This window comes from Scophthalmus maximus, chromosome 1, assembly GCF_022379125.1.
Source record: "Scophthalmus maximus strain ysfricsl-2021 chromosome 1, ASM2237912v1, whole genome shotgun sequence".
In the NCBI taxonomy this organism is placed as follows: domain Eukaryota; kingdom Metazoa; phylum Chordata; class Actinopteri; order Pleuronectiformes; family Scophthalmidae; genus Scophthalmus; species Scophthalmus maximus.
The window spans coordinates 16651608-16679318 of record NC_061515.1 but is presented as its reverse complement, the minus strand read 5'-3'; the positions used below and the strand labels follow the sequence as shown (position 1 = coordinate 16679318).

The window sequence follows — 27711 nt, the reverse complement described above, 5'->3', positions numbered from 1 at the left end:
ACAATAAAGAGATCATCAAAGGTGATCCCGCTGCCCAGTCGGCTTTGCCCCGCGACGCGGAGTTCAAAGGACGGAGATCGGTTGGCAAATGAGTGCTGTTGCTCAGCGCACAGTCAGCCGAAACAACAACAAAGATAAGGCCGAGGTAAATAAATAAATAAGGATGGAGGAGAGGAGGAGAGGAGGGGGAAAAGCTGGTGGCGGTGGTGGTGATGGGGGAGTCGACACAGCACAGAGATGAAATAGAGACCTGCCGCTGTACTCAAGGACACTGCGTGTCACTGTGTAATTAGAAATGTACACAGATGATTTGGATGCAGCGATATGATTAGGCAAAGCAGTCCCCAGTCTTAGGCCTAATCAGCACACTTCTGAGAGATACTCCAAGACTGCTGGTGTGTGTGTGCGTGTGTGCGTGTGTCCGTGTGTGTGTGAGCGCGTGCGTGTGCAGGAAAAGTAGAGGGGGTGTTACACATTACGACTCTCGCCTCACTACAATCCGGGCGGGTACACTAGAGAAACTACAAACACATAAAGTTAGATATGCAGAGACGGGGGAACACAGGGAAAAGGGTATGACAGACGTGTAACATGAACACTCATTCACATATGCACGATCTGTTTATGACGAGCATCAGGGCCGTCGTTTAAAGAAGGGTTAGTTTTGCTGTAACAGCATTGCACAAAGTGTACAGTATTCTGAACTCTTGTTGCTGAGCCACCGTCAAAGATTTGCAATAATGAAATGGGAGGGCGACAGTATAGGAAACAGATTAGAACGATGAAGGGGAGAGAAAGAGTAGGTTGGCAAGAACCTCCGTGTGGTTTCCTGAGTATAGTTTTTGAGTATTAATAAACTTGACTGAAAGGATGTTTCAAGAATATCGTGAAAGAAAATTGTCCCACTGTTGTGCTCCGAGTTTGCTTCCGGGTCAAACTTCAAATCAATCTTTTGGCAACAACGCATGTCGAGGTCAGCTCAAGAAGAATCGGAGCGAAAACACCTGAAATCACAACACACGTGTGTGGCGTAGCTGCAAGCGGGGACGTGCACACAAAAGGGGTAATGGTCTTCAAAGAACCCAGGCAATGAGCAGAGGCCAATTAAAAAGAGCCGCTGCCTCCTCCTCCTCCTCATCTGTCTCCTCCCTTTCTTCTCCTCGCTCTATCTCTCCTTCTGTCTCTCCTCCTCCAGTGGCTTGTTATTGACCACCTTTAACCCCGTCTCTCAGTGGTGTCAAAACTACCATTTAGGCTCATCCCTGGGGCTGAGCGTGTGTCGATCGCACCCTGCCCCATAAATCATTACTGGGAGGAGGGCTCGGGAGGGTCTGGCCTGCATGGGGCACAGAAGGAAGGCCTGACTTTCACGGGGCGCATTTCGGCCGAGCCCAACCCCATTCCCTCAGGGGTCAGGGGTCGTCGACGGTCCCATGGATTAGCACCCAGACACCCCCGCCAGCCAGCCGTGGTTTCCTCCAGCAAACCCACCTCTATTCCCCCACAGGCTCGGCAGCAGCACCCCCTTCGATTTTGAAATAAGACAAAAGGTCAGTTGGCGTCCGGCCCCCGGCCCCCGTCCCCGCGGTGATCTCCCTTCTTTGCATGTGACAGTTCTTCTTTATTAGCGATGGATCCTAATTTCTTGTCTCGTTGCCGCAAACAGAATGAGGGAGGAGCAAAGTCTCAGGTGAAAATGTAAAGGGGAGTTCACAGAGTGACACGGTGGAGAGGGTCTGTCAGGGGCTTTGGGCTACAGGAGACTATTGTTGTCACTGTCTATCTCTCTGGCTATCTGTGTTGGCCTCATGCAAACTCCCCTCTACCTCCTCCTGGGCCGGAGGCGCCTCATCGCCCCAGTACATGGTTGCATATCAGCCAGATGCTGCATTCACCCGCAGTCCTCCTCCTCCTCCTCCTCCTCTTCTCATAACCCCTTCCCCCCCCCCCCCCCCCCCCCCCCCCCCCCCCCCCCCCCGCCATGCTTTCCGTCCTATGTCGAGAGGCAAATGAACAAATCTCCCCAATCCACCCTCTGTCTCTTCCCCTCTAATCTCTCTGCCGGTCTGTCGGTCCACCTGCTGCTCCGCCCGCAGTGGTTGGACCAGGTTAGGTTTCCCTCCTCAGTCAAAGTCAAGGGGCCTGGGGACGAGGGGATGATGTGCAGAGGAGACAGGTCCTTTGTTGGGGTAAAGACTCATGACCCATGGGTAGGCAGGGAGAGGAAGTGAAGGTAGGGGAATCCATCACTCACCGCACATCCAGACCTGTTATATAACCCCCGGATGATGTGGCACTGATAATTGTTTTGTCATCAGTTGGCAATTGATGGTGAATCATAACCATATGGTTACTAAAATTACTAACTACTTACTACTTACTGCATTACTAAAAGTTATTTCCACTCAAGCGTTCTCATTATATGCTACTGTATGTTCACTTAATTTTAGAGGAAACCATTGTATTTTAGCTTTATTAAAAACAAATATATATATATATCTCTCTCTCTCTCTCTCTCTCTCTCTCTCTCTCTATATATATATATATATATATATATATATCTAAATGAGCACTTGAACCTGTTTTTGCCTATTTGACAAATGTTTATTTACTTCACTTTTGCGTAATATCATCATGGTTGAATGCACTTATTGTCAGTCGCTTTGGACAAAAGCGTATGCAAAACGCTTATTTATTTGACGACTATAATGACATGTTAAATTGCACTTCCTTATAAAGTATGATGCAAGGATGTGCATGGATCTACCGTACTGTTTATAAAAATATTAATTGAATCTACCTTAATCGCTGAGAACCTCTGTCAACACGTCAATGCGATGCAATGATAAAACAATGACAGGGACCTTTTGGTCTGATGGACACATCACATTTACCTTTAAATTCTTCATGCATATACTTGTACTGGGGTGTTTTTTTCAGGGGGGTTTTGATGCTTTTATGAACTCCACTAAGGAGGTTATGTTTTCGTCATTGTCAGTTGGGTTGTTTGTTTGTTTGTTTGTTTATTTCTTTGTCAGTCAGCAGGATTACGCAAAAAAACAATGAGTGGATTTTCACAGAAGTTGGTGCAAGGATGGGACATGGGCCAAGAAAGAACACATTGAATTTGGGGTGGTTCCGGACAAAAGGGCGGATCCAGGAATGTTTTTTTTTCAATCACTTTCTTTAAGTTTACGAGTTAGGGCGTTTTGTTTTGATTATTTGGGGCCATTTTAACCAATATCACAGGGAATAATTAATGGTTCTTGATGAAAAAAAAAATCAGGCATATTTAGGGTACGAGTGTTTGAAATTCGGTGCGGCTTGATTGAATTTAAAGGGACTGTTGGGCCTTGGTGGAGGTTTACACTCTACTGATTCTAGTTAAAATATAGAATTTGAATATTTCATTTTTGTTGTGGGCTTCCTTGTTTCACCTGAAGTCAAATGTAATCGACGCAGCTGTGCAGAGAGAGTCACACACTCGCGCCAATCAACTTTGCATTGCTGGCTTGCATATCCAGACGAAGGGTGATGCATTGATGTTGAGCGGGGGGATGGTCCGTGAAGTGGAGCAGAGGGTTTTGGATTTGGTACCCATTGTTGGTAGGTGTTTCCATGTGCCTCCTTATCCCTTATCCTCACCCCCACCCACCTCTCCCCCTGCGGGACAGCCAGGGGGTGCAGGCGTGGGACAGGACACTCCGCCAGTGAGGGGATTAATTGGTGTGGCACCTCTTCGGTGCACATGGCCAAAGCAATTAAATAGTGGCCCAAGGCCTCCGGTTTTGCTGTTACTAAACCGAGTGACAAAGCAGCAAATTGGGCCTTTCTCACAACCTGACGCCCACATTTCAGCGCGCACGGCAAAGAGATGAAACAAATTCTGCATGGGTCTGCAGAAGTTGCTCCATGAAGCGTGAATACATTGAACATTTACTGCAGGTGTGGCGGCATCAAAGACACGAGGGAAGATGCATGATGCAGGGTACGATTTTAAACATAGATTCTTTAAAAAAAAAAAAAGTGCTATGTACTTATTTGTATGTATGTTTGTGTCAACGCGTTTCTGCATGGACATTGGAATCTACGATGTGCGAGTCGGGCCTGGTGGCTTTCTCATCTCTCCCACTGTCTCTCCCACTCCCTGCAGCCGTCAATTAGTGAGCCCGGGTGTTGCGAAGGCCTTATGCTCTTTCACATGAGCCTTTGTTGATTCCCTCTCCCCCTCTCTCCCCCTCGCTCTCCCTCTCTCCGTCTCCCTTGTGTTTGAAGATTGAGAAAAGACACAAGGCAGGTTACTGTAGCTTCTCTCGGGGGTATTGGTTGCTGTCTGCCCCTCTGTAAGGCTGCCTGGGCCTGAAGGAGCAGACCAGAGAGTCCACATAGCCTTCAAACACACGGGGGCAGATACAGACCCAGCCATGGAAAGCCAACCTAAAATTTTTTTTTTAAAATATGGCTGTGTCAGATACACCATCACCTCTTCGATATGCAGATCGCTGAAAATTCCCTTAGATTCGCATGTACAATACGCATTATGTGTGTACATACTCCATACACATACAATAAACAGCATGTGCCCTGTGTGTGTATGATGAAGAGGCGAAAGAGAGGAATTATGACTAAAAACAATCAGAGGACTAAAAAAAATGGAGGGGAGGCAGATGGGGAAGAGGGTGTAAAGAAAAGCGTAAGGAAAGGAGGAGCTGAAGCGAAGAAAAGGTGAAGAGGAACAAGAGAGGAAAAGAAAAGGAGCATGAGCGGCAAAGGCCGAAGGAAAATTAATAAAGAATAATGGAAAGGATGAGTTTCATGACGGAGAATTAAGGGCGGATGAAGCAGATAAGGGGGATTAGATCTAAATGAACGTGCAGAGTAAAAAGGAAAGAAGATAAAGGGCGAATAAAAAGTAGATATGCATATGGAGAAAACAAAGAATCTGGATGAAGAAATGCTGTGATATTATTATACAGCATGATCTTACTTTTATCTCTCTTATTATTAACCTTTATTCCGTTTCCTCTGTGCTGTTCAGGCTAGACAGCAGGGTTTTTTTCCATCAGCTTAATATGAGGCAGTCTGCTCTGTAAACTACAAGGGACCCTGCAAATGGATATACGGAAAAAATAAAAACCATTAAAATCATGTTAAATGTTCCAAATCAGCTGTAACATAATTACCTCAGTCTTAATGGCCATTTCTTGTTCTTGTGTAGTTGAGAATGTAGCAGTTTACTGGTTCTTAGGAAGGTAAAACCTTAACAAAGCCAGAAAAGCCGCTCTCCATACGAATACAAAGCTATTTTTCTGTTATCTGTTAAGTGTCAATGTCAAAACGGCTGATGAGCCATTCCAGGTGCTACGTTGAATATCTGACAGCTTGATTCACAAACTCCAGCAAATATCGCTGGTTCTATTAGATAACATGTTTTGCCTAGAGAGAACCATTTAATGTTTGTAGTTTTGAGTGCAGACAACCTTTGTCTAAATGAGGGCCAGACGTGTTCGCCCCCAGCCGCCCAGCCCTTTCAGCCCTCCACCCCGGACCAGATCTCCAGACACTGGGCTGGGGAGAGGCGTGTAGGAGGGGGCCAGACTGCTAACCATCCATCACATCCGTCCGACCCGCCCCGCAGTGCTGAAAAGACCACGGTTATCACTCACCCCTGACACAGTCATTGACGTTTGCCCTTAGAGAGTGCATGCGCACGCACACACACGCACGCACGCACGTACGCACGCACGCACGCACGCATGCACGCACACACACACACACACAGACAGTGAGGCACACGAAAAGACGGTCCACAACGTCTTTGCAGTCACTCCAAAATGTCCCGTCAGCTCTCGTCCTTCCCTCGATTGAACTCTCATCACCATCCATCAACTCTCATCATTCAGAAAAAATGCCAACACACTTTGTTGATGGTTCCAAACCAATAGGACCATGACAAAATCTAGTGCTGGAAAACAGTTATGCAAAGCTACTGTCAGGACGGGTGGTGGGGACCTTTGTGCTGATCTAACTTAGGCGTTACAATAGCTCGCATTGTCCCTCTGCCTCTCAGCTTTATTACATATGTATGTGTTGATTGCTGCAAAACAACAATGCTGGTGCATGGCATTAAGCAGTAACAATAACAGTGATGCTTGGAGCTCCTACTCAGCGTTGGATGTTTGTCCAACAAACCTCTGTGTTGACGCCCAGTTACCCAATGGTGTGAAATACCAGCAGACGAGCCAACTTGGGAATATCATGAATGGGAACTGCAGTGCTGAAGCGTACTTTAGTGATTTCCACTGTACACACACACACACACACACACACACACACACACACACCAGAAAAAACCCTTTACAGATGGTCCGATTGTTCAGTAAACTGTATTTATTGTTGTACATGCTGTACTTTGTTGTACAGAACTCGTAAGTCATCTGAATAACTTTTAGTTTGGGCCGTGTACAGAATGCTTTGTCTCGAGTCTGGACACTAGGGACCTAGTGAGATTCACACTGTGTAGATGTGTGAAATGGACAGTCGACGGGACAATGGACACATATGAGAGTGCTCCATGGGCTCAAAGGTCACCTGGCCCACCCACGTCACTGTGGTGCAACGAGCCTGCGTGGAATGCCAGCGGGTCGGTCCGGTTGAAAACCTCGGGTCTGTCACCCGCCTAACCCTCCGAGCATCGTGACACACCCGAGAGGGCCAAGCTATGTGCCGCCCCCGCCGGCAGCCCCCTGTGGTATCAGAGACCTCCCCACCCTTGGGTCCTCATTCACACAAAAACCACACATGGGCGTACGCGGACAACGGTCATCTCTGATGCCCTTCTGATTCCCTCTGCTGGCATTCAGCTGGAGAAGCTCAGGGTGTGTGCCCATATACGTGTGTCAGCTTTTGCGTGCGTGTGCGTTCGCTTCGGCGGGGCGCAGTGCAGCAGGAAAGAAAGCAAGGGGGGGGGGTTGTTCTGAAGTGACAAGAGTTGTGGTGCAGATGTCCCCACAGCCAGCAGGGCCTCATGAATGGCAACTGTTGTGATGGTGACGGGGAAACGCGTTGGAGGCCTGGCCCACGCACTCCAGTCGTCTGAATGGCTGGAATTCAACATAGTCGAAAAGACGAGCTCATGCGTGCAGGCTGGAAACAATGTGGCCTCTTTATGACTTTTTTCCTCCATCTCTCTGTCACTCTCTCTGTTTCTTCACTGCCGCTTAATCCCCCCCCCTCTGTAAATGTAGCTGTTATTTTCAGGGTGTGGATTTTTTGTGACACAAACCTTTAATGGTACCATAAAAAATGTTGCTCTGTTATTTAAAATAAAATATATATGTCTGTGTATACATGTGTATGAAGAAGCAAAATCTTTTGAAACGAAGGATAAGAAGTCGTGGTGTAATTGATTTGATGTGGAAATGTTATAATTGATCCATTGATTGTCTCTGTGCTCGTCCAGCCCTTTTCAGCAGCAGACATACGGCTTCACTCTGGGGACCATGAAGCAAGGGGCCTCAGAGGTGCACACTCACACTCACACTCTCACACATACACACACATGCACACACGCGCCACAGGTCTGTTTATTTCCCATGTGACTATCCGGACCACGAGACAAAGGAGAGAGAGCGTGACACCGCATCTTCAAGCTCCGTCCTATTAAACATCTGTTCAGCCGACCCAAGTGGTCGATGTTTGGTCAACTAGGCTGTTTGCATCTTAGAAATGATCGTCACATATCAGCATTTTTGAGGCTGATATTCAACTGACAAAAAGCAGATGGGGTATTGACATTATGCGTGCTTAGGACACTTTTTCAGAGGACATAGAAACTGGAAATCCTTGATGCTCTCAACTTGCTCTTGTAAAGAAAATGACAGAACACTGCCAACAATTGATGTCAAGTCAAGCACACACGCACACACAAAAACACAGACACACACACGAGACACGTCACAAAGATACACTTAAGACATGTTCCGCCAGTGTTTGTCCGATTTATCGTATTTATCAATCCATGAACACAAATCAACAGCTCTACCAAATTTGTCAGATGACTCTGCCCGATGGGATATCTCAAATGCACAAGTGGAATATATAAACATATGAATAGCAGTCAATACCTCGTACAAATATAATGTTATACACAATAGTCAAACGTATGATACTATTATTATTATTATACAATATATCTCAACACCATAGGTACACAGAGGTACACTCGGATTCCACCTACTTCTTTTGTTATTGACAGTGAAGTGAACAACCAGACTACAGTGAAGTCCTTTATCCTGACGAACAGAAAAACCACTCAGCTCTGACCCCCCCCCCCCCCCCCCCCCCCACACACACACACACACACACACACACACACACACAGGGGAACAAACAGACAGCAAAATAACCGACATGTCCCAAGAGCGACCGAGAAAAGGATTCTTGTTTGAGGCAGGAAGGGGTTATTGTTCGGTAGATGCCAGGGCGTGGGCAAACGGGCGCAGATTAGCTGCAGGGAAACATTATCTCTTTGGCACAGTTCACAAGGCCCAGTCTGGCCGGGCCTGGTCAAGTTTGGCCATCGAGGTACTTAATGTTCAGAGTGACTCTTTTCTCCCACAAGAACAAAGTGAGGGCTTGTTGGTGAAACCCAGAAGGGGTGAGTCCCTGCTCTCCTCCCACCCCCTCTCCCCCCGGCTGCCCCTCTTATCCCGCCCCCACGGACCGACTGCAAGGCCACTGGAGTTCAAGCCCGGCCACGTGTTGGCCATTACACTCCCACAATGACCTCGTTGAGCTCAACATTTAGAGTCCCATAAAAACATTATTGTCCGACTCCTGGGATCATTTGTCCACTACTACAAAGGCTCAGAGAAAACCAAAATGTTAATCCCCCTGGGGTTTTGCGGAGGCACATTTTTCAGATTCTGCCCCTGCTCCTCCCCTCCGCCCATCCACCCCCACCGATGACAGATTGCGCCCACACTGACGTACTTCCCAGCGGTGCCCACGGGGCACTCCTACACCAGCACATTCAGACACGAAGAAGGCTGCCTGGTCAAAAACTCTACGCCATAAAACAGCCCATTTTGTGTTTTGTTCTCCCAAAGAGCAAAAACTAACAATAATATCCATTCTTTTCTGCATACATCACCGTTTGAGCTTTTTTCCCCCTCTCATTTTATTGACTCTTGGCCACAAATGTCCCTGTTTGTCATCTATCCATCTGTCCGTCCCTCGTTTCTTTTCCCCTTTCAGATGCATAACTATGGACCCGTAACAGCTAGAAGTCCCTAATGGTCATTTAGTCTCTGAACATGTCCATTTCAAATCGGCTGGGTGCATGTACCTGCTGAGTGAATGGGCAAGGTCGTGCCAGCCTATTAGCCATATTAAAAACCAACCCATTATGGTAATTGGGGTGGTCTAATGCATGTACAGGTTGCTTAGCGCCCATGTATTAGCGCTGATAGATGACTCAGTTATTAGCATTGAAAGGTACATTGTAGTACAGAGTTGCCGCTTGCCCCTGTGCTCTCCGTCCTCTGATCCCGTCTCTCAATGTGGTGACCTCCGCTGTGGACACTCACGGTCAGTTATGCACGTCCCTGACCAAATGTTTGCAAATGTTCTGAGTGACCGCTACGGACAAGGACGTTCGTTATTCACGGTGACACTGACAAAGAAGTTTTAACTCTCCAAATATACTCGATTTCTGCTGGCCAGCAGGACATGATTGTGGTTAGAGATGGCGGAAGGCCTACGTTTCATGCTCATCGCCTCACCGCACATACATGAGCGTGTAAGTGTCGACGCTGAGGACGCGCTAGACTCTAATCCACGTAGTACAACACACTCTCACAATCAAGAGAAACAAAAAGGTGATACTGAAATTGAGAGGACTATCTCAGCAGAGTTAATATTGTCGATCATCAACACTGTCAAATCTTTGTTTTAAACTAGAACAGCCGTATTCCATTATTAAGATTGCAAATATCTCAAAATTCAAGATGCAGTGAAAGTCTCGAATGGACAGTGTGGGAGGAGGGTTATTAAGAACCCACAGTGACACTGATAGCAGTGTTAATACACCACCTCACTACAAGTTTTTCTCATTTACAAACCCATAAGGGGAATGCTTTGCCTTGAGTATCCAAATCACATTTCATTAAATGTTACCATCTGTCCCGAACCACCGGCACCCACCCCAATCGCCGTCTTACTCCCAATCCGGAGCTCCCATCCCCAGCTCGGTGAGCAGCCCTGACTGGGTCTCTCAGGGAAGGGAGCACATTCTCCTTTCATCCCCTCTTAGAGGACAAACATCAGTCCCATCTCGCCGCCCATCCATATTCATGAGCCGCTTATAAATATCTGATAGCAGCCTCGCTACAGCTGTTTAGCTAGGGGAGCAACGTAAATCGCCTCGTGCACGCTCACTCTCTCTCCCTCTCAGACACACGCACACATGCACACACACAGACACAGAGACAGACACACACACACACACACACACACAAAATACACTGGTTGGAGGCCAGATCTCGGCCCCTCGTCCCCCAGTGGTTATACCTGCCTGGCCTACTTGATAGCATCGGCTCACTGCAGGACTATCGCTCTCTCTTTCTCTTTAATTAACACGTAAGTGTGACTCCAAAACGAGAGAGACACAATGACTACAAAATGAGAGAGGAATCCTTAAGTGGCGTATTTACCTTGCCTCTGACAGGGCTCACGCTTATCAGTGCTGCAAAAGTACGAGAAGCAAGAGACGGGGACTTCTCAAAGGCCTGAGTAATCACTTGGGCCCCTCTACCTCAACACACACACACACACACACACACACACTTTCTCAACCTGAGCATCAACCACTTTGTGGCACCTCTCTCCATATGATGCACCAAATGCCTCACAATAGTTCTCATAAATTGCAGAAATTTAAATTATCTAATGAGACGCAGTAAGTACAAAGAGTTTAATGAAACCAACACTCATAACACCTCATTAAGACAAAACAAAACAACATTGCAGTGAGTGTGAAAGGAGGGATTTTTGTATGCTATGTCGCTAATAATGCTGATTATTCTTCTATTAATTCCTTTAACGTAGCTGGAAAAATGTAATTGACACCCAGGTGTTCAGAACAGTGATTGTAATAGCTTGTGTTATGTGGAAAGGCAAGCGAAACGACAACACATACACACAAGGTTTTGGTGAAATTTTTGAAGATTAAATGGTAAATCTCACAGAAATTGTGGCGTGTCACGTGATAAGGCGGCTGATCGTTCACTTGGAACACAATGGGATCCCGGGCTCTGAGCAAATAGTTGCCTATATACATCCAACAGACATGGAGCAATACTAATATTCATGTTGAGTGATATTGAGGGCGACGTGACCATTATGAAAAAGTCTCATTTTCATGCTCCTCTCACTCCGCCAGCAGCTGAAGGAGAAATATCAGGATGTTTATGGGCTAAATGTACCTGGTATGTTAAGTAAAGTGGTGTTTATTTGAGCTATTTTTCTGAAAACAATTCTTACGAGGGTGTGAGAGTGAACCAAAACTGTATCATTTTTGATCCGAAACACTAAAACGCAACACAGAGTTGAGGGAAGTTGTAGACTCGGATGACGTCACTGTGGGTCCGTCGCTGTGAGTTACAGCGAGTTTTCTTGTTAATGTAAGACTTCTGATTAGAGCAGCGCCTAACACGTTCTCGCACGTTCTTTTATTTTGTTTTTAACCTTTAAATTTGACGACAAAGCCACTTCAAACGTGTACGTATATATATAAGGAGGAGCCTCGCAGCCATTTACAATGCAGAATCCTTGAGAGAGGAAAACAGAAGGGGCCTTTTTTCTTTTTTTTTCTCCTGGGGCTCCAGATTAGAACGGCGATACGAACACCTCCCTATCCCTGTCTGCTAGTGGCGTCCTAATCACATCCCAGCAACTGATACAGAGGCAGACACGGAACGTGAGAGGGAGGCACAATCTTGGAAAATCAAATGCCACAATCCCACCATGTGCTTAGTATGGCGCGGATACCGCCACGATATCCAGGGGTGACATTGCAGTGAGTGGACAACGAGCCCCCGAAACCGCACTTCTGAGGGACTTCACTGGTGCTTCTTTTCTTCTCTTTTTGATATTTTTATTTTATTTACTGATACCTTCCATTCGCTCCTCTTCGCCTCCGACTCATTAGAAACATTAGAATTGCTGAGGCTGGCAAGAAAAACACATTTTGCTTCGGTCGGAAGAATATCTTTGTTCTGTTCCCAATACAAATAGAAGGAGATTTAAATATTGCTCCTCCGGAGTGTGCCTGTGTGGCTGAGGGAGGGAGGGAGGGCCGGAGTGTGCTGTGTGCATCTGTGTGTTGATCGGCGATTGGTTGTGCATACGAAAGGATGAAAAATTGTGCAAGCTTGTGTGTGTGTGTGTGTGAGACTGGGTGTATGTTCCCAGAGGGTATTTCTGTTTCTTGCGGGGAGTACAGTTAAAGTGAACAATAGGCAGTGCATCACTGCGCCCTGTGCAGCCTGATACTACAGAGCGTCGACATAAGGCAGACTAAAGCTTTGTAGATGTAGCTGGAAATCCGCTTTACGTAAGGAAACGGTCAAAAATAACGCAAGCGTTCAGCCACAGAGGTTGTGGGAAGGTCCCGAACAAAGGTCCAGTGGCTGGATCCACCTGTGGCTTTGACTCTCTGAAGGTTACAGGTCCGCTCTGCGACAGGTGCACTGCTTAGTTATTGTTGGCCAGAGCGTTCAAAACTAAAGCACAGCGGCCAAAGGCTAAATGTGGGGAGAGTATCATTAAAATTACTCTCGAGCAGCGGACGAAATTGAAGGAGACCTCTCCTCTGCTTCAATTCAGTTCGCGTTCAACGAGAAGAAAAACAGGACAAAACTGGGGTAAACACAAGGTGGAGGATCTGAAAGGAGAAAGGGGGAGGGGAGGGGAGGGAGGCCGATGCTAGCTAGCGCTCCTCATTAGCCATGCGTAGCATTTTGGCTCCTCTCCCGCACCTCCCGGCTCATCATCGCCTGGGCCCTGGCTGCCAGCGAACCCCCACCTCCACCAACCATTCCTCTTTGCCTCGTCCCTCCCTCCCCTCCCAGCCCCTATAATCACACCCGCAATCACAGCGCCTAATTAGGTTAATTAATTTGTATCAGCCCTTGTAGGGACTTGGCTGATGAGGCAGCCATAATAGCGTCAGTGTTGCCCCCTCCCCTCCCACCAAAAAAAATAATAAAAGAAATAGGGGGAATAAAAGATCTGATGCAAGCCTGTCAGTGACAAGACAGGACTATAAACCACGGGGTCACATTTACCTCAACGCCCACCCCCAACCCCTCCGTCAACCACTAACCCCGGCAGATCCCTTCCCCCTGCCATTGTTACTCAATGGGAGAGACGCTGACACCTAAATAGTGATATACAACCCGTTGTGTCACGGTGCTTCATTGTGTCCACTGGAATGAAAACGTCCCGTATAATAATAATAATTGAGTCCGCATCTTCCCGGTGACACATTTCCATCCTTGCATATAGAAGTGTTGTGATTTGCTTGTTTGTTTACACTTTTGCACTCGGTGGTGGCATTCCAAAAGTGTGTGTGTGTGTGTGTGTGTGTGTGTGTGTGTGTGTGTGTGGGGCGGGGGGGGGGGGGGGTTCAGTATGATAATGATTTTCCTGGCGGTTAGTCTCTGTAGTCGTCAGAGAGACTGATCCAAGCATCACATTACAATCAGCGGCCCTCAACACCCCTCATCAGGCCACTGACGAACAAACTCTGATTAAAACCCCGATCTGATTACTGCAATCACACAGGCTAACCCACGCACAAGCACTGTCCCCCATCAGCACGCGCACACACATGCATGCACACACGCACACACACACACACACACGCGCACACACAGCTCACCGCTGAGCAGAGATTTGAGGCACACGTGCAGTCAGAGAGGTAGCCATTATTAGAGGAGCAGCAGCACATCAACAAAGCTGAGAGACAAAAAAGTGCATGCCCATAAAAAAAAAGTAGAGACTAAGACACTGATGGTATTACAATGAAGTGGAAAAGCAATGACAGGAGAGGGAAATAACGTAATGAGTCGTTTTTCATAAACTCTCACCTACAAGTAACAAACCCGGTACAGTGCTGAGAGTGTGCGTCGCCAAAACACACCGACACCTTTGCCGTACACACGAACTGGCCGCCTTCAATTGTGATGCAAGCAGACAGATGCATAAATATACATACACATACACACGCAATCTCAGGCAGACAATGACACGGGGAGGCTTCGAGACAAGGACAGATCCGGTAGTTAAAGCGTAATGAACACGTCCCCGAGGCGCGCGCCTGGCATTCCCCTGAATGATGGACTGACAGTAATACCGGGGCAGATGGGTGCGCTCCACGCCCCGTTCAACACCACACACACACGCACACACACATGTAGACACCCTCCCCCTGGTATATTCTGTCCCTCTCTCCTGCAGAGAGATACCCCCTGTAGGTCTGATGTGGAGGGGGGGGTGGCACCAAGGGTGCTGTGTATGTGTGTGTGCATCTAGAGGCAGGGGGCACAAGTATGAGGGCCCCCCGTCATGATTTAGGCTCCCATGCAAATTTAATCAATTCGAGTACCTCTCGCCAGCCAGGGCTCATTAGCGGCAATTTAAAAAGAGGGCTCTGTGATCCCCACCTCAATGCATGAGGCAGACACTCAACTCGAACACACGCCCGCGCGCGCACACACACACACACACACACACAAACATGCTAAGATACACACACACACACATATCGAAACACTGACACAAGTACACAAGAAACGCACGCACGTCAGGGGCACTGTCAAGGCTGTAAAGATTTTCCTTCAGACGTCTTCCCCCTGGCATGGAGAGAGAGAGACCCTGCCTGCACGCCACCCCCCCCCCCCCCCCCCCCCCCCCGTTTCTGTCCCTCCTCTCTATCCACAACTTCAAAAGCCCCATGACACCCGGCTTCAAGTTAAAGGAGAGAGGGATCCAGAGATAAAGACTACCTCTCATCCCCCCAGCCCTCGCATTCTGAGACACCCTCCCAACACTCAAACCCCAGGCCACCGCTGTCTCTCTTCTCCCCACCCCATGCTCTCCAGCCCTCCATAATTGGAGGATCGATTAGTGCGTCCTTAACCTCGGCTCCGTGCACCGGCTCTGGAGCCGGGCAGAGTTGTGTTTTCGAGAGCGAGGCAGGTAGAGGTGCGGCGCTTGTGGTTTTGCAAGGATCACGTGTCCGATTAAAGCCACGCAAGGAGGTGAACGTGGAGTGTGACCAAATTGTATCCAGTATCATGTAATGACATAGAAAAATAAGTATCAAGATATGTATCAACACAACTTGCAATTGCCTGAAAATACGTTTAAGGGTTGTTCCAACAAAAATACACTAAAAGATCCTCACCCCCCTCTCGTTTTACTTCCTCAGGTATTTTTCCAGATATCTGATTTATTCCACCTCCCCAAAACAACAGAGGTAAACAGTGAAATCTTTGGGTAAGTCGTTTTTTGTTTTGTTTTGTAACTTGTAACTTGAAAATAATAAATCAAATGTTATAAGATATTGGTGTCAAATAGAAAAGTCATAGAGTAATATCTCAAGGTTTGCCTTTGCTGTATAACTGACCCCTCACGCTGCTTTATCAAAGAACCCAGAGCAACACATGGCTATTTAAAAAGTGTAGTATTGGATAATATTAAATAGACAACGGGGTCAAAGAAACTTATTACAAAATGTTCCCCTTTTTAAGGACAAGTTTTTGCTCCCCATGATGCATCTAATAACTAAACGTATTGGAGAACAAAGATCTGTTTATTGTGCCCGTTCTTAACCAGGCCGCACTTTCACTCTCAAAAAGTTCCTATACATGGAGGTTAATGTCGTACCCTGCAGCTGTGTGACTGCTGCACTGCCCTTTACGTCTCACCCTCCGTTGCCAAAAACGACCGTTTGTTAGAAAAACCTCCAGGGGTCAATAACTTTAGAGATGGGGACAGGATGGCCTGCGCGAGTTCGTCAAATGAATAAGAGGAATGCCTGTCTATATCTTCAAAATCAGAGGGTCGCCGACTGCCCACCCCTGAGCCCTGCATCTGCACCCTGGCATAAGAGTCCCGTTGCCGGGGGGGAATGAGAGGCGAGCTTGAAGGAGGAACAGTGGCTCGCCTATGCTTGGGTCGCACAGTCGGATAGGGGTCCCGGAACTGCGCACACAGTGTTTTGACCCCTGGGCTCTCCTCAACGACATCCACCCCCTCCGCTTATGGACGCTGGGCCTGAGGGTCCCGATACAGGCACGCTCTCTCAGTGGTGTGACGCAGTAGCAGAGGGCAGGGAGGGCGGGAGGAAGGCGTGAGGAAGTCTTTTTACTGCTTATTAGACAATTCTGACATGAATGGCCAACAGGGAAATGCCAGTGATGGCCCTTGCGTTGGACCAGCGATCCAGGCTTGTGCATGTTCATGTGCGACTTAAACATCCTCATTAAAATCCCTGCTCTGATTAAGACACTTAAAATAATTTATATTCCTAAACTTGAGGCTGCTGTTATCTCAGAGTTTTGAGTGAGAGCCACCAGCCATCACTCTCTCCCTGTTCTGGCCCATTCAGAGCTGTTGGCTCACCTTTGCTCTGGTCAGCAGTGTCTGGGCCAGCGCCGCGGGTCCCGCTCCTGCAGCCCCTCCACCTTTTCACCGTGCCTGGTGACATTTCCGCCTGGCTCCCTCGCTTCCCTCTTCCCCTCCAGTGGCTCCCAGGAGAGGCTGATGGATGGGCCCTGTTTATGAAGCTGCTGCCACCACAGTGATCAATCAAGCCCTGGGTCACTGCGATCTCGCTGCCGGGCGCCGGGCCTTCGGTCTATTTCACACTATAATCGCATGGAAGTAACCACACAATCAGTTTGTCAGCGCTCACTACATGCACACACGTGTTCAGAGAAGAGGTCGAGGGAGAAGAACAGAACAGTGAAGCAGGAGAAAAGACTTTCCTCCGAAAATGTGTTTTCTTTACCGGAAATACGGAGCTTCAGTCCACGTCAGAAGGCGGAGAAGTCTTGTCTCTCACTCTTTAACTGTCGGAACAGGGATGAGGGATAATGACGGGAGGATCAACTGAAGAGCTGGCCTTAGTGACAGTCAAACCAAGGATCGGAGCTAATCCCTGCTCCACCATGCCACTCTGGCAAACTGCTCAGCCCAAGCACACGCTCTCCTAATTCGCTGGAGACCAAGGCGGTGAGGAAGATGTGAAGGAAGACATGGAAACAGACCTTTTTCACGGAAGACATTTTGATGTGTCAGAGCAGGAACAAGAAAATAAAACCTCATACATGGCGGGACCATGTACCGTCAACGTGTGAAATTGAGGGTGCGGTTGAAAGCTGTTGTGAAAACCGCTCTAAACAGCCACTTTCATTGGACAGTAGCAAAAAGTTGCTATGTGGTGCTCGATGAGGCCAATTAGCATTTCTGTTTCTGTCGTCAGGCAACAACAGGTATGAAACAGTGGCTGAAACGTTAAGGTCAACAGAATTAGAGACATAAATATGTGTGCCTGCGGAGAGGAAGCACTCACACGTCACACTTAAAGGGCAGATTTGTCACTAGGTGCTTTTTTGGAATAAGAAAAAAAAAACGAGGTCACTAAAGAGGCCTTAAAGGTCAGGAAATCTAGCGTCAGAGGTGCCGAGTTGCCTCTGATGACCTAATGGTGTAACTTCATGCAGTCACGCAGCATTTGTATGTCGAGGTCTGGCCTCGCTGGGGCGGTCCAACCAAAAACACGTGTAAATTCTCATGAATGATGGGTGAATTTCTACGTAGCTGCTTCAGTTTCAGGGTCAGATTATTGTCTCACAGCCATGGCTTGACGGGGCTTTGAACAGTGCCATTGATGGTGTTATTAATAACGCTTATGCTTCATATACTGCAAAAAAAAGGCTTATTAATACAGTACGTGGTAAACTTGAGTGTGTATGAGGACTGACTTGGCAAAGATAGACTTGTTTAATCAGATGACCGGTGACAGAACGATCACGTCCAAAGGATTAAAAGCAACAACTTTATGAACTGAAACGGCTTTGACAGTAATGACGAGCGTCTCTTGGGGGAGCCTTTAAACAGAGGTGTGTAAGCACAGCTGCAGCTAGTAAAATGAATAATAGGTAGTTTTGATTAATGGGAGCTAATGAGCAAGCATCGGCATTATTATTATTATTATTACCAATTCTTGCTAACTGACACCTAAATCATATTTAATTTTACTAGCTGCAGCTGTGTACCCTGCTGTGACATATGAAAAGGGTCCGTTGGAGGTGTGTGCTGAATCCTAAGTCAAGGGCAGCTACAAAAGTGTGTGTGTGTGTGTGTGTGTGTGTGTGTGAGAGTGTGTGAGAGAGAGAGTCCGTCCCTCCCTCCCTCTGAGGCTGCTCTGAATGTTTCTCAGCCCCGGCAATGGATTTGTGTGCATCATGTCCATGTGCAAGTCCAAATATATATCATGTTTATCAGCGTTACAATTTACAATTTATAATAACTGGGAAAGTGGTCGATTATATCCGAGTTCACATTCAGTGTGAGCTGTGGTGTTGCAGTTGAAAGACCAGAAAATACCAAGTTAATAGAATATATATATATATCCAAAAATAACATATGATTATCTCAATGATAAACAATATATCATAGCTGCTGACAAGAATATACAGTGAGGCTAACGTCTGGCTTCACATATTTAAAACGTGTTTTGTTGCATTTGTTGGTCATCGGGTCGTGTTAAATTTTTACACTAATCATACATGAATGTAGCGCTGCCACAAATGTGACATGAATATGTTATTTATCCTGAAATATGCAGCATTCATCAAATTATTCACATGCAGTTGGCCATGGAGGCCTACTGAAGTTTGAAATGGGAGCATCACTGTCCTTTAAGTCAGGTTTGAAAAAGGGATGGAGGCTCTGACCTCACTGCTACTTTGACCTGTTAAGTGATTCACACAAACACCGAAGGCATCAGTGGTAACTCTCACATAACGTATAAACCGAAATTCAAATGTCCAAACGGTTTTCATACAAGTAACTCTTGAAACCCAGCGTAGTCTTATGTACTACGAGTTCTACTATCTTCAGCCACCGGTGTTATAAAGAACACTAATGCCACCTACTGGTTCAAAAATGAAATAGAACCTCTCGCCAGAGCAGGTACCACAAACATCCTGAGTTCAAATTCAGCCTGAGGTCTCTTTGATAGATCACTGCCTTTTCTCTTTCTCCTATTTGTTAAGTCTCTCTCTCTCTCTCTCTCTCTCTCTCCCCACAGACAAAAACAAAAACTGCAGTTCCAAAAACCTCAAGTTATCCGCAATTCAAGAAATCACATTAATCCCCATGTTCTTTTGATATTTATTTGACAGAAACTAAAAGTATTTGATAAATATGTACAAAATTACACAGATGCAGCAGAATTTGACAAAAAAATGTCCCATCTCTGCAATCTATGGTCTGCTTGTTGATTTCTTCCCTGAATGATGATCTCTCCCCACTCAGCGTTTCCTCTTGGTCTCAAACTTGTAAATAGCGGCCGCACTGGGTGTCTCCTTTTTTACCTTCACTTTCTTAGTCTTATCCTGGTGCAAGGAGGCGAGAAAGAAAAAAAAAACAACAACAATTAAAAATGACAGTTCATAATGTAATTAAAATGCACAGCAACAACAATGACGACAGTTGTTTAAAATAGAAGACAAAAGGCTGTAAGAGCTGTTTCAAAACTCAGGGGCTGCATCCTTTGGAGGAGTAGAATGGCTAAATCCAAACCGCGATGACCAAATCACCGGCTTGCCTCGACCTCACTCTCGCTACTTTAAGCGGCAGCTCAGCCACCTTCATAGCACAATGAATCCTGGGATGGGTTGGCCCGAGAAGGATCCACCCTCGGGCTCGTTAATGGAAGGATGTGATTGTTGGTCGTGGAAGGAGCCTTTGAAATGGTAAAGCCTTGTCGCACTGTAGACCCTGAGTTGGGACACGGTGATTGCGAATGAGAACCCATCTCCTTCTCCTCACCTGCAGATCCTTGCGCGTCTGGATCTTCTGGCTGATGACAAACATTTTCTTTTCTCTGTCAATCCTCTGGGAAAGAATCTTGTACTGGTGCTTCCTCATCCTGGCAAACTTCTGCAACGAGGGAGACAACATGCGCCATCAGTGCATCGAACTGCAGAACATGTTGACTTTTCAATACAGACATCTCAGTAAGTAGATGATATTGTAACTGGACATTTAGAGGTCATCTGCATTCATGACGAACACAGACCCGCACACTGCGAGGCTCCACGGCTCCCTGGATGCTCTTGGTCTCCAGGGTTTCCAGAGTTGGCCTGTTGTACACTCTGTCCACCAGCTCAGGGACTGTGTTGAGGTGATTTGCCAGGTCAAACGACTCCACTGAGGAGGCACAGAAGGAAAAAAATAATATTAAAACTTTTCAACTTATTAGGTAACCTCACAACCATGGCAGCACACAAGGACAAAGATAGTGTCTGTGCACTTAATTAACTTTAGCATGCAATGAACATTTACGATCCAGGCACTTCTCTTCCAAACATTCATATTCACCATCCTTCTTGGAATCCACAAAGAATGTGTGCTTGTTTTTCTGTTTGCTATCTGCATCCAGAAGATGGAGCTCTCCCTTCATCCTCTCGATTTTCTGAAAGCAAACGACACAAAGATTAAAGGAAACACCAACGAAACCCAGCTGAACACACCTGTACTTTCTAATGTTTCACTATAGACTCTCTTATGAAATGCCAGAACAAATGAGAAGCTTGAGTACAACTAGTAGTATTCAAATGATAGCCCCAACTAAACTGGAGTTAGGAGGGTGATACTGACCTATAAGACTTATACAAAATTCTTGATAGAGTTCCCTTGGGTTTGGTTTTACAGAATACAACTAGTTCTACTAAACACTACACAGGAAATGTTACAGGTGCCAAATAAACTTGTCGGTGTTCTCTGGTGGACAAAATAAGTAACAAAGGCACTGCTTCTAAAATTTAATGACCACTGTCTGTAAACTGTAAACGTGACCTCAGATGAAGACTTTTATTGTGATTTTGTTTAGTGTAATGTTTGAACATGCCAAGAGCAATTTGGGAGTTATGATATTTTTTGGGTCCGATGACATTTTGGAAATTGAATACACCTTTCTGCAGAGTATTCATCAACAGACTGAGAGCTAACTCTGTGTTAAGCTTCAGGAGAGGGAATGTGTAATCAAATCTGACACTTATTGGATTACAAATGACAATCATAAACACATACATGCGGGGCTACTTGAATAAGCAGCATATCTGATCACACTCAGGAGCTAGAATTTGCACCAGTAATCTTTAAATTACAGATTTTATGGATGAAATGAGGGTCAGACAGTCATGCACATGACAAAGAGGCTCTCACGATCCATAACCGGAAACATAACTCACCCTGGCCTCTGCAACCCTTTTCATCTCCACATACTTGATGTCCTGTGTCCTCATCACTTTCTTCTGCTCCTCCGTCACCTCCACCTCCCCGTCGGCTTTCTTCGACACATGAACTCCATCCTGCCACAAAACAAGGTCACAGGCCTCAATTTAAAATCCACCACGCGTGACAGAATTTACAGCAAGGGGGCGAGGTGTGCACCATCACCGATCTGATGTCTGGATCAACTGATCTTACCTGCAGCGTGGAGCTGATCATGTTGAAGTAGAACTCATCTGGGTTCTTGTCCAGGGCTTTCTTTCGCAGAGCAGCGAGCGTGTTTTGTTTCTTGTGGTAGTCACTATTAAAACACAACAACAGCACAGTTAGATCAATAACAGGCCTTTAACTTAACCATGTTAGGCAGTAAGAGTTTTATTATATCGGATCCCGGAATCAAAGAAACATCTCATAATCTTGGGATGAACTCACTTTGCACGTAGTTTGTAGTCCTTCTTCTTTTCCAGCAAACCCAAGTGTTTCCTGACACCAGGCTGCTCGGGGGGAAAAGAATGATGCGGTTAAAACACGTGATACAGATTTAAGATGTTAATAATCGCTGTTATATTTGCTTGGTTACAGTCTGTAGTTGTCTGCTCGTAACACACCAGCCGGTGTGGTGCCAAAAAGTGATCGTCTGCCAGGAACTGATTTCATGTGGATCAAACTCTCATCACACAACTTTATGCCCGTAGTATTATCAAAGATATGTCTTTGTGAAACTTGGATGTTTCTTGTACCAGGAGTGTTTGCCTTTTATAGGGTAACCAGGCATGGTTTGCTCACAGGAAATACGATTGTATTGTTTTCAAGGTTTGTATGCGTTTGAATGTCTAATATTAATATACTGTAATTAACATGACGATATACGGCAATGGTTATGTAATAAAACAAAGAAATTATTGAAAGTATCCTTATACACCTGCTCTGTGTTATATTATTACTTAGAATTAGTTTATTACGGAAATCAGTTCCTGGCGGACGATCACTTCTTGGCACCGCAGCGGCCAACAACACAGGGAAACGCTCACCTGAGATCTCTCGTGGTGGTTCCGCTGTCGCGATTTCAGCGCTTTCCTGAACGAAGACATGTTCGGGAAAAAAAAATGTCCCCGAGCGTGGTAATGTAAAACAGTTCAGTCAAACCAGATAAATATGTATATGGGTGAGATATAGAAATTCTAACACTCCTCTCGCTAGCTGCTAGCTGCACCCTGCCGCAGGTCCAGTACTTCCCCGGTGGCTCGGACACGTGGGTTCCTGTCTGGTTCAGACCGAGTTGTTTTGTATTTCCCTTGCGCAGATTCGTCACTCGACTCGCACTGAAAACAACTCAAAAGAGTTAATAAATAAAACGTAGGGCTAACAATTTTGCTAATAGAAAATACGTTCTGTTTTTAATTTTGGTATTTAAATTGAAAAGGAAGCATTATGAGTTGTCATTCCGATAAAATAAAATTGGCTTTGAATTGTATGCGGCGGGTTGTATGAGAGCGTCAAAAACACCAGGGGGCGATGTTGCACATGTCTTTTTTTTATCATTTTAATTTAAATCTGTTTTGTAGCGGGGCTATAGGCCTATTGCACATCTCCCATGCATTCATGTAAAACGGAACATTCGAGTTTGAAATCATAATCGTAATGATTTAAATAGTAGTTTGTTGTGGACAAAGTATGTACAGTAGAGTTTTGAGGTAATTTATGTTGCTTTTTTAACTACATTTCAGTGAGGGGGAAAAAGTCCCCTTTAGTCTTCTACATTTATTTAACAAGTATGGGTTCCTATTTATTTTGCAGATCAAGATTTTCAAATAAAATATAAAGACAATTTCTAAAAGAATAAAACTTCTCAACTGTACACAGAGTAGGCTAGTTAAATTAAATTGGCCTCAACCAGTTAAAGCAATAAAAGGCTGCCTAAAGTAATGCACCAGTCATGTGAATCCAGTAATAACACTCACAGCAACCATCCTGCTGAATAAAAATACTTGTAAGTGCACTGCAGGAACTTTTCTCGTAATGGAATATGTTTATATTGTTGTAGTGCCACATTTACTTAAATAAAGTAAAGTTAAGTGATATGTGTTCCACCACTGGTGTTGTGTTAATAAATCATTTAGAAATAGTGTGTAGGCCTACATGGACGGAAAAACTATAACATTTGAACAAGTTAATCAACCAATTTCCCCAACATCATTTTGATCAAATGACTTTGTGTCATTTGAGTTCAGAACCCTGTAATATTTCACTTGGCTTTAAATATTCAAGACCACAGTGCACACACCAAATAATTTTGGTCTTTATAATGAGCGCCTGCATTCGCCAGAGCTCACAGGTAACGCTAATTGGTTACAAGTTTATGTTTTCACAACATGGACATTTACTGAACGTTTCCGCTCGGGTTCCAGACCCCTGTTCTGATTTATGTCTAATAGACCTAAAAGAGATTACATATACATGTACACACACACACACACACACACACACACACACACACAAACCACACACGCATGCACACCCTCAGGCAGGAAATAAACTGGAACCATGTCATTTGTACTCAAACGTTTTGTTGTTTGTATGCCACAGGTACAACAGACTGTGGTTTTAGCTCATAATCAAAATGAAAATAGTGAAAAAAATAAGTATTGCAGGGACCTGGAGGATGTTCTGGGGAAAAGGGTTATCCACTTCCTGACACAATTTTTCTGGTGGAAAGAGACAAAGGCAAAGCCGCAATGGCACCAGTCCCTTAATCTCACCCAGACTCTCATCTCTCTGTGGATGTGAGGAGAAGCCAGCGCCCCCCCCCATGGCACCTCGCTATCCCCGCTCCAACCGCAAGGAATTTGTTTTATATGTGTGAGATTTGCCCGGCATGCAGAATGTTTTGCGGGTGATGAGACATATGAATGGGATCAGTGTTTCCACATTATGTCACAGGCTTGTTTATCAGTCTGATGGCTAATGACCCGATTCCTGTGAAGGTTTCAGCCCAAGGCCCGACCGGTCCACCCACCCAACGCACTAAGTAGTGTTTAACTAGGCAAACGCAGACGGCAGCTCGAGCCAGAATGTACGGGTTAAATGTCTGCATTCTGATTTATTGGGCTGCGTGCTGTTTAATTCATGTGAGTATTTATCATTACAAGTGAATTTCCTGGTGGGCCGCGGCAGGGGTAAATACTACTTTGGAAATCGGGGGCTTGTAACAAGCTGATGCAAGAGCAGGAGGATAACGGGTTGTGGGTTTGCTCAGGGTCAGCAATGGAGGAATGCCCTTGTGGGACAGATGCAGAGCCATTTGGTTTTCCAATATGACCCCGTAAAAATAACACTGCTGACATATTGTAAGACTGCAGCACTTGGGCTGAGCTCAGGGCTTTGGTATGTCTCCCCTGACCATGGTTGGTCCTCTTCTGCAGCAAGCCGCCAGGCCAGCCCAGTCGAAAAATGCATGAGCTAGTCATTCCTCCTGTGTGATTATTTCGTTGCATCCTCTGAACTTTATAAAAGGGATTTTAAGAAAACAACAACACCAGATAGATTCAGAAGTCCGCCTGTTACGCCGTTGTTAGCAGTGGTGGATCATAGCAAAGTGCCTGCACATAAATGTTGTGCAAGAGTACTTTTGTTCTTTACTTATTTCAATTTTTCCCGATTACTTTTACACATATTCCGCCGAACGTCAGTGGGGAATGTACCTTTTACTGACAACTGCAGTAAGCCATTGCTTTTGAGCTGATACATTTACATAAAGAAAGAAAGGTTAATAAATACAAAGAATTTTCAAAGATTACACGAGGGATCCCCGACCTTTTTGATTTGTAAATGTCTATCTGAGACAGCTGAGGTGCATCCGCTTTGTGATTGTAGTCTGTAGTTCCGTCAAAGGATGCATCCACCTCTACACTTGTCAGATTATTTAACATAAAAGACTGGCCTGAGCAGGTACAAATGGTTTAATTTTTCACAAAAAAGCAAAGATGAAAAACCCCCTATATCTCACAACCCAAAACTAAACTACCAGAGTGTATGTAAAGTATTTTAACCAAACAGCTACTTATGTATTGATGTAGTACATGGTAAACAGATTTTCATACTCTTATTATTGCTTTCAAGTCACATTCACACATTTGCAAACATATTCAAACAGCACTTCTATACACAGAACTTTTTTCTATCACACACCCTTCACACACTTCCGACAGGGCTCAGTGTCTTGCCCAAGGACACTTCGGCATGCCGACTGCAGGAGCCATTTTTTTCCACATCAATTTTGATACTTACTTTCTGCTTCTACTAACAGAAAGTTTTCAATTCGGTGGTCTTATTAGTCATAGAGTATTTTTTACATTGTGGTATTTCTATTTCTATCTGAATATTTTTTCCACCATTGGTGCTTGGACAGTCCTAGGGTGCGGTTGAATTGTCCTTCCTATCTACTATTCCTTGACCTCAGTGGAAAACGTCATGAGGTCAAGGAAAGAGGATTCATAGGATTTCGGAAAAGCCGACAGCGCTGCTCAGAGAATCCGACTCCACTTTCACTAAACTACGTCATTATACGACGGCGGATGTTATTGACGTGCGTCTGCCGTAGTGAAACTACAAATTTCCGAAGATGGACTACAAAAAACGCAGCAGCTCCATCCATCATGTTTCAGTGTGTTTTACCACCGCGTGGCATCAGATGTAAACGATTAATATGCAACGATAACTTACATGATGACGTGCGTCTCTTCTGGGTCATATTCCTAATCTTCTTCTTCTTCTACTTCGGATTGAATCGTTTACGTTCGTGCATGGCGCGTCACGTTAAATATCGTCTATTTCTCCTTTCCTTTCGCATAGGAAGGTCCAGTGTACCCTGTGCTAAAGGAGATAGGAAAGGAAGCATTGAAGCACCTTTCCTCCGCATTTAGAGAATCCAAACAGCTCTTATCGTGGCTGCCGATCAAATACTTCCGGGTCCCTTCAGGATTAAAGAACTTCCTAAGCAAATTTAACAATTCGACCATACCCCCAGCCTCACATACAAACATTTTTCTTCTTCTTCTTCTTCTTCTGCTTCTTCTTCTTCTACATTTACTTCTTCTTAATGCCCAGCTTAAAGCTGTGACAGTAGGTACACTCCCGGGTGGGATTCTCGCCATAGTGGCTCAACCACGAAATCTTGTAAAACCAAAAAAAACGTCTGTAATTAAGTGCCAAATGCGTTGCGTATTTTCCCTGCAGGAGCTTTGAGAGTGTATATCATAGTGTGGCCTGTTTAATACTCGAGGCAATCACAGCGGTGAAGTGGTGAGAAGTGGATGGGTTTCAGATGAGGCACAATAGACCCCAAGTGCACTGTTAAAAAAGCTATTATCGCCAAAACATCATCAAAAGGTTCTTACAGCTGATGGCCCTTCGAGAGACTGTTGACCTTATATTTAAAAGGCAGCACATGATTTACTTGTCCCTACTGGATCCGAAGCCATCGTAGGTGCATTTTCAGTATCCACACTGCCTTTGATATTTTGCGCATCATAAAATAATGTTTTTTCTTACATAAGGGCAGCATACCGCAAATTCCACTAACCATCACATGGGTGAAGGAAATAGAAGCCTACTGTTGGAGGTCATACCTACATGATAAAGTGGGGAATTTTAGAAGGAATTAAATTGGTCTGCTGCTCAGTGTCATGATGCCCATTAGAGTTAATTTCACTTTGGTGCTCCCAGACCACTTCCAGACTCACGTCGAGACTTGAAGGTTTACAGTGCTGCACGAATTTAAATTTCATTTAGCAGAGCATGACATGTCTTTTACAGTTTCCATTCTGACCCGCGTGTCTTCAGAAGTGATCGCACTCTGACCTGATTCCTCACTTAACCCCTGTGACCTTTTAACTTGTTTTTTTCCAAAGATAAACAGAGAGACTTTTCATGAAGTAACGTCACGAAAAGTTGTTTTTTTCTTTCTTCCTCTTTACAAACAAAGAATCAGCAGGGGAGTCATCAGGCTGCGTCTCCCATGATGAATTGACAGGCATCTGTCCTCTAATTTGTTGTAAGCAGGCTAACAGGACCACGCCTCGGAGTGTAAATTTAGAAATTATAATTAGGGTGTTGTGG

At 45.4% G+C, this 27711-nt stretch overlaps 1 protein-coding gene and 1 long non-coding RNA gene across 2 annotated transcripts; one reads left to right on the top strand and one right to left on the bottom strand.

Moving 5' to 3' along the window:
* The first annotated feature begins 12 nt into the window (after window positions 1–12).
* Window positions 13–19517, top strand: LOC118303582. The gene is made up of 4 exons (XR_004790843.2): window positions 13–145; window positions 7463–7523; window positions 15497–15564; window positions 19388–19517. It is a non-coding gene; the product is annotated as an uncharacterized LOC118303582 (long non-coding RNA).
* Window positions 19457–22900, bottom strand: utp11 (UTP11 small subunit processome component). Its single transcript, XM_035629593.2, has 8 exons — window positions 22626–22900; window positions 22027–22088; window positions 21793–21895; window positions 21555–21674; window positions 20683–20776; window positions 20381–20511; window positions 20131–20241; window positions 19457–19694 (listed from the first exon to the last, which is right to left on the bottom strand). Exons 1-8 carry the CDS (start codon window positions 22683–22685, stop codon window positions 19611–19613), a joined length of 765 nt encoding a protein of 254 aa, XP_035485486.1. The 5' UTR covers window positions 22686–22900; the 3' UTR covers window positions 19457–19610.
* Between the last annotated feature and the right edge of the window lie 4811 nt (window positions 22901–27711).

Bases quoted from the DNA above. Each gene is read 5' to 3' on its own strand.
- utp11 (XM_035629593.2), bottom strand. From the start codon at position 22,685: ATGTCTTCGTTCAGGAAAGCGCTGAAATCGCGACAGCGGAACCACCAC. The intron at 21,896-22,026 runs GTGAGTTCATCC...GTGTTTTAATAG, and splicing joins GACTACAAACTACGTGCAAA to TGACTACCACAAGAAACAAA. The intron at 21,675-21,792 runs GTAAGATCAGTT...GTTTTGTGGCAG, and splicing joins TGATCAGCTCCACGCTGCAG to GATGGAGTTCATGTGTCGAA.